Source organism: Etheostoma spectabile, chromosome 22 (assembly GCF_008692095.1).
Source record: "Etheostoma spectabile isolate EspeVRDwgs_2016 chromosome 22, UIUC_Espe_1.0, whole genome shotgun sequence".
In the NCBI taxonomy this organism is placed as follows: domain Eukaryota; kingdom Metazoa; phylum Chordata; class Actinopteri; order Perciformes; family Percidae; genus Etheostoma; species Etheostoma spectabile.
In genome coordinates, this window is record NC_045754.1 from 8244049 (window position 1) to 8256906 (window position 12858).

Here is a 12858-nt window from a genome sequence, read left to right on the forward strand (position 1 = left end):
GGAGGGCCCAAAAGATGCTAGAATGAAGAGCTGTGGCTGTGGGGAGGGGTCTATAGAAAATGCTTACAGGGCCCAGAATTTTGTGCTACACCCCTGGTGACCCCCGTACTGTGATATTTCGGTACAAATTCAGGAACCATTACAGCCCTTTTTTAAACCCATCACTGTTGTCACTGTGTGTTTTTTTCCTAATATGTTAGAACATTTTTGTTGATTTGTCTAATGTGGCATTTACAAGAGAACCCATCTCTATATTCATTTTTACCTTGTTCTTACATTCAAACAGCAATCTGAACAAAGGAGTTGTCTTTCAAGGCAAAATCTACATTTTAAGTGTGACGGCTCAATTTGAAAGTGCATTTCAATCTATTGAAGTATTTGTCATGAAATGGCTCTTTTTTTTAGGTGGTGTAATAACATATTGTTCTCCTCTGGCTGCCTCTTTCTCTCTCATAACGCTAAGGGAAATAAGATTTCATATACGATTTCTTCCACCAAACCAAAGCTGTTATTAGCTAACAGGTGGTCAAGACCGGGAGAGGCGCCCCAGTGTGCCATATAATGAATTGTGTTAATGACACCATCTGTTGGCATTCCTGCTTTTAATACTGTAAAATCATTTCCAACTGCACAGCAATCATATATATATATATATATATATATATATATATATATATATATATATATATATATATATATGTACTGTATATGTATGTATATGTATGTATGTATATAAATACAGTATATGTGTGTACTGAATATATATGTGTATATATGTACATAAATATGTGTGTATATATATATATATGTGCAGTTCATTTGAAACCAATAAACAAGCAAATCAAATTAAACACAGCACTCCAGGCTACTTTCTTAAAAGTCTTACCGGTGTATGTTGTTACTTTATTTTGCAGACAACACAGCGTCCATACTGACAAAGCGAGGCGGTTTCAGGAGACGGGAGCAAGCTATGTATCGGCTGCCGGTGTTGATTGTGGACAGCGGTAGTCCTGCCCTCAGCAGCACAAACACACTCGCAGTGCGAGTGTGTGACTGTGACTCTGACGGCGTGGCCTTGTCTTGTGGAGCTGTGGCCTACACCGCGACTGGCCTGAGCACCGGCGCCCTCCTGGCTATTTTAGGCTGTGTCATCACACTTCTGGGTAAGATCTATACAACCTCACTGTCAGAGGTAACAATTACTGTACATGTCTAATAAATGTAGCTGAAGAGGTTTGTATAAAACCTCATTATAAACTAATCATCATTGTAGAGGTGTTATTTTCACAGCTTTGGCCGCTAACCCTGTCAGATATTACAACATTTTATTCAACAATTTAAGTGTAGTTACTCATCAATATAACAATACCACAGTGTAACAGTACTCACATTACAAGGAAAAGTTCTGCATTTATCATTGTATTGTAAGTGTCATCTGCAAAATGTATTTACAAGTAATTAAGTAAGTAGTATCACAAGTACTCAGTATGCAGAAAGATTATGCCCATAAGTGTTATATCATAAATTCTATTATTAGTTAATTATTACTGGTGCTTAAGAATTTTACTGTTTTATATGCATTTTGGCAGTTTATTCTATAAGAAAAACAATGTTTATCTCTAAGAATTTTAGTGGAGTAGAAGTATAAATTAGTATATACTGTATTAATATTACTGAAGGAAAGTATACCTACCTCAATATTGTCCTGAAGTACAATACTTCTACCACTGTTTGCTGTCCTCAGATCTTAGCTAGCATGGAACAACAACAAAAAACTGACCTCAGTTCAGTATAATGCCTTAATTTGCATGTAATGTCAATACAATTACAGCATATTGGTAGATGGCAGCAGCAAATGATCATTAATTAGCAACAGGCTAAAAGCTAAGACATCTAGTAGATCTGCAGTATAGCAATAAAGCAACCAGCAGTATCAGCAGTTATCAGCTACTGATGTTGCAAAACGCACAAATTCCACCTGAAAGGGCCAGGACATCAACTGTCGATGTAGATATTACATAGGGGTGTGAATCTTCACTGGTTTCACGGTTTGATTTGACTACAATTAACCTGTCAATGATTCAAATCGATTTGATATCACGATGTGTCATGATGCGTCACCTCCTCAATATTAATATATATTGCTACAGGTGGTTTTCATCGACATATTCAAGGCGTCAGATGTATATAAACTCCCCTTTTTGATTGTATCTGCTCTTGAAAAAAACGTGATACATCAATGCAACGATTCATTTCAACACCCCTAATTCTACAGTAGCACATGCTCTGAAAAGTGAAGCAATGATCACCAGGATCTCAGGGAGGAGTAAAGCCTTTGGAGAGAGTTGCTGCAGTCCCACATTTCTTACAACAAAGCAGGAACACAATAATTTTGGCTTGAAGTGTGTAGCCAAGCCCTAACAGCTAATACAGTTTTGCTCATAAGTTTACATGCCCATGCTTAAGTTGACTAAAAAGAGGAATAAAAAAATCATGTTTCGGAAATTTATCTTAATGCCTTAATTAAAAAATAATGTAAAATCCAACCTTTAAGGACACCAATTTTTTTTGTGAATGAATAATGTAATGTAAATAAATAAATATAATTCGTTAAAATAGAGGGGGCATAAGTATACACACCCCTATGTTAATTCCCATAGAGGCAGGCAGATTTTTATTATTAAAGGCCAGCTATTTCATGGATCCAGGTTACTATGCATCCTGATAAAGTTCCCTTGGCCTTTGGAATTAAAATAGCCCCACATCCTCACACACCCTTCACCATTCATAGAGATTGGCATGGGATACTTTCCATGAAATCATCTCTCAATGCAAATCAAACCGGCTATTAGTCTAACTGAAATAAAACCACGCCAATCTCTATTTATGGTGAAAGGTATGTGATGATATGGGGCCATTTTAATTCCAAAGGCTAAGGGAACTTTATCAGGATGCTTAGTATCCTGGATCCATGAAATAACTGGCCTTTAATAATAAAAATCTGCCTGCCCCTATGGGGATTTAACAATGGGGTTATGTAAGCAAATCAAAAGAGTGGGCAGTGCGTTGATATCTTAAATATACTAGCATTATTTTTGAGTTGTCTGTCTGAAGTAGTTTGCAGGCTTTGTTGCAGCTGGAATATATTTAAGCCAACAATCTTTACCGTTACCAGATTTTAATTAAGACTTAAGTGGAGGTAATGTAGAGTCCTGCACTACCTCAGTATTACCAATCCATTCAGACTCATCTTTGCATTCTGCAAGTGGGTGAATGTGTGTGGAAAGCTTTGCCAAAAACTGAGTTGCATTTTGAGGTCTTGCAGATGTCAAACCTAGAGGGAGATATATTCCCGTCATATTTCCTCTTCGGTAGATACATGTGACCGAGGTCGGCCAGCTTTGAATAGTAGCCTGGATGTTCACAAGTAAAATACCACTGAAATCCTGCCAACAGGATCATTCAACTAGAATCGGTATACTGGGTTTTGGAGCAGTATTTTTTTTTTTGTGTGTGTTTATCTAAATCCAGTAGATAATACAAATATATTCTATGGGTCTGATGGACTACGCGGTCACCCAAGGCTTTTACCTTGACTTCATTGAAGATATTTAATTCTGTTTGACAAATGAAAGAGATTTTTCGGACTGGCTGTGATGGCATTACTCTAAAAAAAATACTTTTATATGAATATGTTTACTTGATTAAACACTTAAATAGACATAAGGTTCAAGTAAGTATTTATACTCTATGTTTAAGTGGCCAGCAGGTTTTTTTACACTTTTTTAACCCAGTTATGTTTATTTGTCCTCCTATGAGTGCTCTTCTTGCGTTTGAGCACACTATACTGAAAAGTATAGTGTAATTTCATTGAGAGCAATGCAGTGCCTGAAGGAAGGCAGCCTGAGTCAGTGATTAGAGTTTAGATTTTAAATCATTTTCCCTCATAAAAGGAGCTCTCATGGGGCCTTCCCCCAGATATGTTTCAATGTATTTTATATATTGTAGTAGCATTATAGTATTTCATGGAGGTCATAGAGAGAAGTACTCTATGGAAAACTGCATTTCAAGGACAGGCACTCCTCTGCTTCTGTTTTCAAGTGTAACACCAAGATATAAGCCAAGAGACTTGTAAATGAGAATTCATTAACATAACCTTAAAGATGATGCAGCACTGAGCCCCCACTTCCTGGCTGCATTATTGCTCATAAAACCCACAGACAAAGCGTCGCAGTTTAACGCTTAGGTGATCTTCATTGAAAGCTGAAGAGGATATCTAAACGGCATAACCGAAATTACTTCTTTGATGGGGTCAACTTTGCTTTTTATTCCAGCCCTCTTGAAGTTTGCCCTCCTTGTGTTGCAACAGAGAATGCTTTTCTTGGTAAATGAAAACTTCAAAAGAGCAACAGGGGGAAATATGTGGCAGTGCAACCCTGAACTCAGCATCGCAAATGAAAGCTGGCTCTATTCTACGCGGCAAGGCCTGAGGCCACAGGCTTAGAAGTAATGGCCTCTAGTTTAATATACCTCCAAGTCGCCTTGTGTGTGTGTGTGTGTGTGCGTGCGTGGGTAGGTGCGTGCGCGCGCATGTGTGCGTGTGTGTCCTTAGTTGTCCCCATCAGTCTGTTTTGCTCAATTGGATCAGCCTCTTTCCTTCTTTTCTCTTTGTGCATATCCCTCCCTTCTTCCCTTGTATTAACAGCCCATGTGCGATCCTTTATTCTGATCTTCCTTGATGCTCTTCCATCAAGACCTCTTTCAATCTGTAGGTAGCAATTGATTCTGTGATTGCATTTGATTGTGTTGTTTTGGATAAGACATGAGCCAGAATAATACCCAAGCTGCTGTCGTCTTCAGATGCTGTCTAAAATAATGGTGTAGTATTCAGATCTTTTCCTCAAGTAAAAGTAGTAATACTTCAGTATAAACACTCTGTTACATGTAAAATGCATGCATTCCAAATCTTACTTAAGTGAAAGTACAAAAGTATTACTATCAAAATATACTTAATGTAAAAGTACTCAGAGGCAAATAGTGATAAATTAATGTTTTCACCTCGTTAATGTTATATCTGGTAAAGCTAGAGCTAATTTCAACTACTTTACATACTTCTGGGAATCTTAACATGTAATAAATTGTAAGTTATAAGTTGATTTATATTTTGTATTAATAGTCTGAATCTGCAAATCAACTAAAGCTTTCAAATTCATATAAGGAAACAAAAGTACAGTATCTGCGTCCACCAAAGTGCAGCAAAGTGCAGCAAACCCGTTGATGCCGCAGTTGCTTCTACGTCACCCGGATCTTTGGTCTGATTGGTTAAAGGACTGTCCAATTGCGTACAGAGTCATTTGAACTATGCCCGTTGGTCACGCCTCTTGGGCAGAGAAAATACAGAGCAGACTCCCCAGGCCAATGCTTTATCTCAAATCTACTGAGCTTGGCTTGGTCTGGTGATAGCCAGACTAAGCCAGACTAGTATCTGCCTCTAAAATGTTGAAAATAGAAAAGTAAAAATTACCTCAAAATTGAACAAACTCCTAATCTGCTTCTTTTTCTCCTCTTTTACACACTCTTACCTGCAGCAAAGAATTTGTAGTTACCTGTCACCAGTCTATTAACTACAATACAATGGTGCGAGTGGAGAGCCCTTCAGAGCGCCACAGGATTCGTCAGTTGTGTCTGGGAGCTTCAATCCCCACAGTTGATTCAAAGTGTGCAGTTTCCACCTGCTTGCCTTTAATCCACACAGAGCTGCATGCACATTAGCTTTGGCTCTACGTACTCATAAGCTAAGTGGTCATTAATCATAGGTTGATATTTTTTATATTTAATTACAGAGCTTGTCCTCTACTCCTTACAGAAATATTTCTGAAAATGCATCGCTACAGCTGTTTGTTTTTTTTAGTTTTGTTGTAAATGTCATTTAAAATCTTTTTTAATGATACTGTCACTTTTGGATGATGCATCCAAACCACTGAGACGATCATTATCTTGTTAAGATCCAGTGCCTGTTTCCACCCAGAACAGGTCAGTTATGGCTCAATCCTCCAGAGGGCCAATTAGGACATTACGTAGCACTCCAAATCTCCAGACAGTTATTTCTGTCTGAGTATTTTTTATCTGACTCATTCTATAAATCTTCATGTCCATTCATTTGTCTTTTATTTTACCGTCTGCCTCTCGCGTTAGCCCCTCTGTCTGTGTCTTTATTTATGTGTCTGTATTCGGACGGCAGACAATTTATTTTTCTAGATCTGATCTTTAAAGTCCATTGTGCACATTGTAACCTGCCCATTGGTGTGTTTAAACTGTGTAATTATTTGATATCACTGTGACATGCTAAAAATAAAAGAAGAAATGTTAGCGAGTCAATTAAGAGCAGATTTGTTTTCATAATGACAGCCTGGCAAACGCTAAAAAGACCTTGTGTTAACAGCTTGCAGAAGGATACATAGAACAAAATAAAAAACAAGACAGTAAAGCACAAGCATATAATCTGGACAGATACACAGTGTGACAGATAACATCAGCAAGAACAAAGAAACCATAAAATATGTTTGATTCATGCAGCAAACATACAGCAGCACTGATAAAGATGCCAATATCGTGGAGCATTTGTGTTTGAGGATGGTGATTGTTTCTATGCCCTTCATCAAGTTGTGGTGCATAATGCGTTTTGTTGCAATGTCATCCATGCAGGAGAGTGATATCTGTCATGTTGATGAGGTCGCATGAGAGCTCTTCACGTGTCTAGACATCTTTATTTTCCTGCCGGCTCTCTTCCATGCTTCATATTTCTTGGTTCCAGCTTTTCAATTATGAGGATTGGCTGTTTTTCTCTGTTTTATGTCACTGTAAAGTTAATGTATTTAGACTGTTGATGGGACAAATCAAGCAATTTGAAGATATTATTATTATAATATAATTATATATAGATTATTATTATTATTAGAATATTGACATTCTACAGATTAAACAATGAATTTACGGCTTTTTAATGTCAGAGTATATTTAAGTTTTTTGTTCTTGTAAATGTATTAGTTGATTCTCTTAAATGTACCTCTTCCATCTGAAAAAATAGAAAAAATTGTAAATTTCATAATCTCTTAAAATTCTGAGTTTATTCTCGTAATATTACCCCTCCCCGCCACCCCCGCTTCTTTTTTTCTTTAACCTACAATGGCTCCTATACAGCGTTGTGCAAAGTGTTTTGGGGATGTTCTAATTTAACCACTGAAATCAATGCTGTGTGGACCACAGCGCTGCGGAGGAATGTCTGACAACGCGTGACTAATCAGAACCTAACTGTGGCAGGATGTTCTGTCCAGTCAGATAAAGAGTTCTGAATGGCCTTAAGAAACAATTGACTCTTCACTTATTTCTCAATAACAATCAGTTGAGAAGTTATTTGTATTGATAGTTTGATTGAGAACACCAAATTATTGTGGGACATCCTTTTCAACCTCAGCTACAACTGTGTGCTCCTGAAAACGTTCGTATTCCTTATGACATTAAATAGGAATGAAAAAGTATACAACAATCTAAGTTTAGAAAAGCGTATTAAATAATGTTTAATAAGAGTTAAACAGTGGTTTTATTTGATTTTATTTAGATGCCTTGGTTACATAAGCAACCATTTAAATGTTGCTAAATCCTGATTGATGCATTCAAGTACGTGACATTACCTTGTTACACGTGAGTTTCAATGCATAACAGAGTATTTTTTCAGTGTGATATTAGTACTTTTACTTATGTAAAGGATGTGAATACATCCTCCCCCACAGCTCATAACCGCATGTTATGCGGTTATGAGCTGTTGCAGAAAAGTTTTAAAATAAATCCTCTTTTCTTTTCAGACAGTTGCTGATTGATACCTCTCTTAGAAATTGCACTGCAGCACAGAGACACAAAATGAGTGAATAATCAGTCTCAGTATCACCCAACTCACACAGCATTGAGAGAGAGAAAAATACTCTAATGAGAAAGTGCATTCAATGATGCATGTAAGAAAAGGGCAGCATAGAAAACTCACCTTGTTCAGTATCGATTGGGCTGGGTAAATCTTTTAAACAATTCAATTACAGCAAAAAGCCTTTGTAACACTAAATTCATCTCCCTCGCTTCTGTTTTTCATTTAGTGTACATCATCAGTAAATGTGTTATGAAGAGTCGTATCAGGGTTTTGTGTCTTTGCTTAGCTGTCTGGGCTGGAAATCATTTCTTAAAGGACCCTTGGTACCTGACACAAACTCACTATTTGTATGCCCGGCCATCCACCTGCTCATCCTAGTAGGACGTGATTGGATGTTGGCCCGCTTCCAGTCTGTGACACATCGTGGCTGCCTTCGAGGCATTAAACCCTAAAGAGCTTTGCTGGAAAGCACTGAGACTATTCTATTTCAATGTGCCACTTTGTAATTCCCTTTAGAGAAGCCCTACGGAATTGAATAAAAGAATGACTTGAGTTCCTGAAATTAAAGGAAACAATCTTCCACAGAAATGTTTGCAGTTCTGTCTTAAAGCACTAAGAAAAAATGTCACAGTTATTAGCAGTGGTTGTTAGACTGGAGGGACCATTCCAAGTATTTTAACAAAAATTATTGTATGGTATCAGCAGTCACCAAATAGCCAACAGGAAGCTACCCATTCATCCCTTGCAGCCTTTCCATGCGACACTTCCCTCCCTTCCATCTCATCCATTTGCTCCCTTATTAGAGGGTGTGAAGTGGTGTTTGAATTCGGTTCCTGGGCCTCTTTCTCGGCTGCCTGCAGGAGCTCAACGTCAAGGAGAAAAAGAAATATGGGCCCACGGAGCGATATTTCATTGGCACCAGCTTGACATTGATGGATAGAAGATCATTAGACATTTGCCAGTGTGCTTGGGCGTAGAGTTATTTTCAGCAATAATGTATGGGAGAGGGAACAGGGGCTGGAGGAAGGCTTCTGGTAAGATCTCAGAGGTACAGAGATTCCAGTTTGGTGGAGTGTTGTACTAGAAGTCTAGAAGCAAAGTGTAGGTGGTGGAAACCACAGAGGGACACGATATTACATTACAGGTTTAGTTTTGTAAACTCTAATTGGATTCATAGTGCAGTGGTTTTTCAACCATTTTAGTCAGATGTTCCATCACAGCCCTGCTAAATGAGTTCACATACCCCTTCACTGACACCGCTGTCATGTTTCAAATTTGATTTTAAACATGATATTATTTATCACTGACAATTACGTAAAAGTGGATATTGTTAACCTTTAATATTTCCATACAATGTAACTGTCAATCCTTGAGTGGTTTAAGTTTGCGTTTGTACCAGGATCATTTGGAGAGATTGATGCTGGATGTTTTAACCAGTTGTCCATTACTTTTAGCAGTACCCCCTGGTTCGGAATACAATCACCCCTGGTTGGGAATCATTGTCACATTGTATTCACCAAGTCACATATCCCTGCATCTGTCCAGCTGACTGGCACAGAAAATATGCACGTTGTCAGTCAATATTGACACCAACATCTCATCTCCCTTTCTCTCTGCAGTGATGGTTCTGCTAATTGTGACGATGCGTCGAAGGAGGAAGGAGCCTCTGATTCTCGAGGAGGAGAGGGACATCAGAGAGAACATTGTCCGCTACGACGACGAGGGTGGGGGAGAGGAGGACACAGAGGCCTTCGACATGGTTACTCTCCGCAACCTAAACGTCATCAGAGATCCCAACGTTAGGCGAGACGTCACACCAGATACTCCCACCTTCTTTCATTACCCATCAACTACTCGCCCGTCCTATAAATCTCTACCAGACAACGTGGTGTTTCGAGAGTTTATTTGGGAGCGACTTAAGGATGCTGATGTGGACCCGTCAGCTCCCCCGTATGACTCTCTGCAGACATATGCTTTTGAAGGCAGCGGCTCTGTTGCAGAGTCACTAAGCTCTTTGGAGTCACTAAGTACAGACTCAGATCAGAACTATGACTATCTCAGCAACTGGGGACCACGCTTCAAAAAGCTGGCCGACCTGTACGGCAACAGTGACGGCACCAGTGTCTTCTCATAGCCCCTAAATGTCTCTTTTAACATTTCTCAGACTTACGGAAAAAAAAAAAATAAGAGTAATTTATTGTCAGAGAAAATGATTTTGTCTGCCTTAGTTCATCAGAGGAAAAAAATTCAAAGACAACACAAGAGAGATTGGGAAAAAAAAACACTTTGACTTCAAAAGGTTTTTGGTTTGTTTACCTCCTTGTGTGGATTTTTTAAAAGCGTGACATGGTGAGTTTTGACACAGACTTCAAAAAGTGGCTTGACTGAGGAGGAGACCTTGTGTGCAAAAGACATTAAAGGTTTCAGTTTTTGGGCTCCAGTACAAACATTGACTTCAGAATGCATACATGTTGAAGCATTTTTACGGTGAGGCACCTGTCCTTTCATTCCAGCGATGGGCGCAAACCCAGCACTCTTGCTTTGATGCATTCCTTTGTGCTATCTTTGTGCTGAAAAAAAAAAAAGTTTCTCATTAAATGCTGTGTCCCCTGATGGCTAATCACAATTTCTGTGTTTTTTTGTTTTTGATTTTTTGGTTGGGGATCAGGGTGATTAGAAGCGGTTTTTCATAAACCTTTTTCACATTATACATGGACTCATACCTCTCAACACATATGAAAAGTGCAGCTGCATACAGTATAAACAAGTAGTTGATGTGCTAAGAAAGTGATGTGAAGCCATTAAGTTGTGCAAATAATAAAAAAGAATGACACGTCAGTTTGTGGCTCCGCTGGGTGAAACAGGAGTATAGTAAGTATAATTTCTCTTATTCTCCTAACAATACGTTTTGCAGATGTAATTGCAAAGTAGTTTGCAAAGTAGTGTTTGTCAGAGTCTGTTTTTCTTCCACCTTTCTATTGACAAGACCAATGTATAATTTCTGATCTATAAAGTGTCAGGATTTTCTTGTTCTGCTTTTGTACGAGGTCGGGGGTCCTGGGATCGTCTGCTACATGAAGAAGCTTTGTTGAAGGATCAGTCCTTGTGCTTGATTCACGCCTTTTAGACTCTAGAAAAAATCATTTGTTTCTGAAGTGACAGTCCTTAACTGGGTGAAGTTTGTAAGTAAATGGATTTTGCTTCTGTAGCTCGCAGAGTCCAGCATATATTGCCTTTCAGAAATGAAATCAATAATGTCCATGGTTTGTTTGTTAATTGATGTTGAAAGGACACACCGTATGATAATTTGTTTTTCCAGCTTAAACAAATTATGTTACATTTGGGTGTTGACATGTACAACCAATATGTATTACTATTTATTTCAAAGAGGCAGAATTGTGCAAATTATGTTTTTATCCTTTTTGCTGAAAATAAAATTGACAGTTCAGTTCCTTACAACTGACTGAAGGGATTTATTTGACTCCATCTGAACATAGAGTAAATAAAGATTATTGCTGATAAACTACAACCACTACTCACAAAAATAATCAGTGATTGAAATAAAAATGTTGCCTTGCTCTGTGCATTTGGGGAACTCAATACCATCTTTTTGATGAGGCTTTTGTAGTTGAAAGGCCTGATCGAGACGCTCCACAGAGGCATGTGTGATGACTGCGAGGCCCACCGTCAGCCATCTGAGGAGCTTTACTAGTTAGCAGGCCTTCGTCATGCAGTCAAAAGAAGCGCCATTAAAGTTGTGTTCAAATACTGCACCTCGTGTGACACCTGACAAAGAAACACGTACAACAATGTGCATGTATGGTAATGACACTATCTTCATAATTCTTTTAATAGAACCTGGAGATACTGAGCTCATGACTCCAAATGTCTCCTGAACATCTTCCCTACCTGCCAAGAGTTTTAAAAATGTTCCTAATATTTTTCAGATTTTATATACAGTATTTATTTTACAGTTTTACGTAAATGAGAGCTCCTGCAGGTGGTAATGAAAAGTAAATACGCTCACTGTAGTACTACTATTGTACTATCCCAGTACAATTTTGACATATATATATATATATATATATATATATATATATATATATATATATATAATTGACAATTATACTCACTAGCTACTTTTTATGTAAATAATTTTCGATTTAATCGAAAATTTAAAGAGTTATAGTGTAGTATGTCAAAAAAAGTCTTGAAAACGTCAGTGTAGTCCAAAGATGTCAAAAAAAAGTAATAGTATAGTATGTCTGGGAAAAAAGTCATAGAATAGTATATCAAAAAAGTAAAAAAGTCATGGTACAGCATGTCAAAAAAGTCATAGTATGTACTGTATGTCAAAGAAAATCATAAAAACATCATAGTTTAGTATGTTGACAAAAGTCAGAAAAAAGTTTATAGTATAGTATGTCGGAAAAAAAACATAAAAATGTCGTAGTATAATATTTTGAGAAAAGTCGTAGAAAAGTCATAGTATAGTAGGCCATTAAATGTCGTAAAACATCAAGGTATTGTATACCGGAAGAAAGAGCAGAAATGGTATGGTATGTAAAAAAAGTCATAAAAAGTTAAAGTATAGTATTTCGAAAAGAGTCATAAAAATGTTATACTATGTCGAAAAATGTCATAAAAAAGGAACACTATAGTTTGTAGGTAAAAAGTCATAGAATTGTATGTCAAAAAAACTAATAAAAAGGCATATTATAGCATTTAAACAAAATTCATAGCATAGTATATTGAAAATGTCACTAAAAAGTAATGGAGCTCAGCCTAATTTCTTTCAGGAAGACCTAACTTTTAATCAGTGCACTCATAAATCAATTCAGCTGTTATCCTAATGTACTTTTTTGCTGTGTATAACTGTCATATACATATGCAACTAGTCTCTCCTGATTTAAATATAGCTCAGTGTATATTCTTTCAGG

General features: G+C 37.5%; 1 protein-coding gene across 2 annotated transcripts in view; it reads left to right on the top strand.

The window, feature by feature from the left end:
• Positions 1-10503, top strand: part of cdh7a (cadherin 7a) — an 88662-nt gene extending 78159 nt beyond the window's left edge. For both annotated transcript variants that reach the window (XM_032503405.1, XM_032503406.1), the window contains exons 11-12: positions 915-1163; positions 9538-10503. In XM_032503405.1, the coding sequence (XP_032359296.1) occupies positions 915-1163; positions 9538-10052 (764 nt within the window). In that variant the 3' untranslated portion in view covers positions 10053-10503. The remainder of the gene's footprint in view (positions 1-914; positions 1164-9537) is intronic.
• Positions 10504-12858: the final 2355 nt, after the last annotated feature.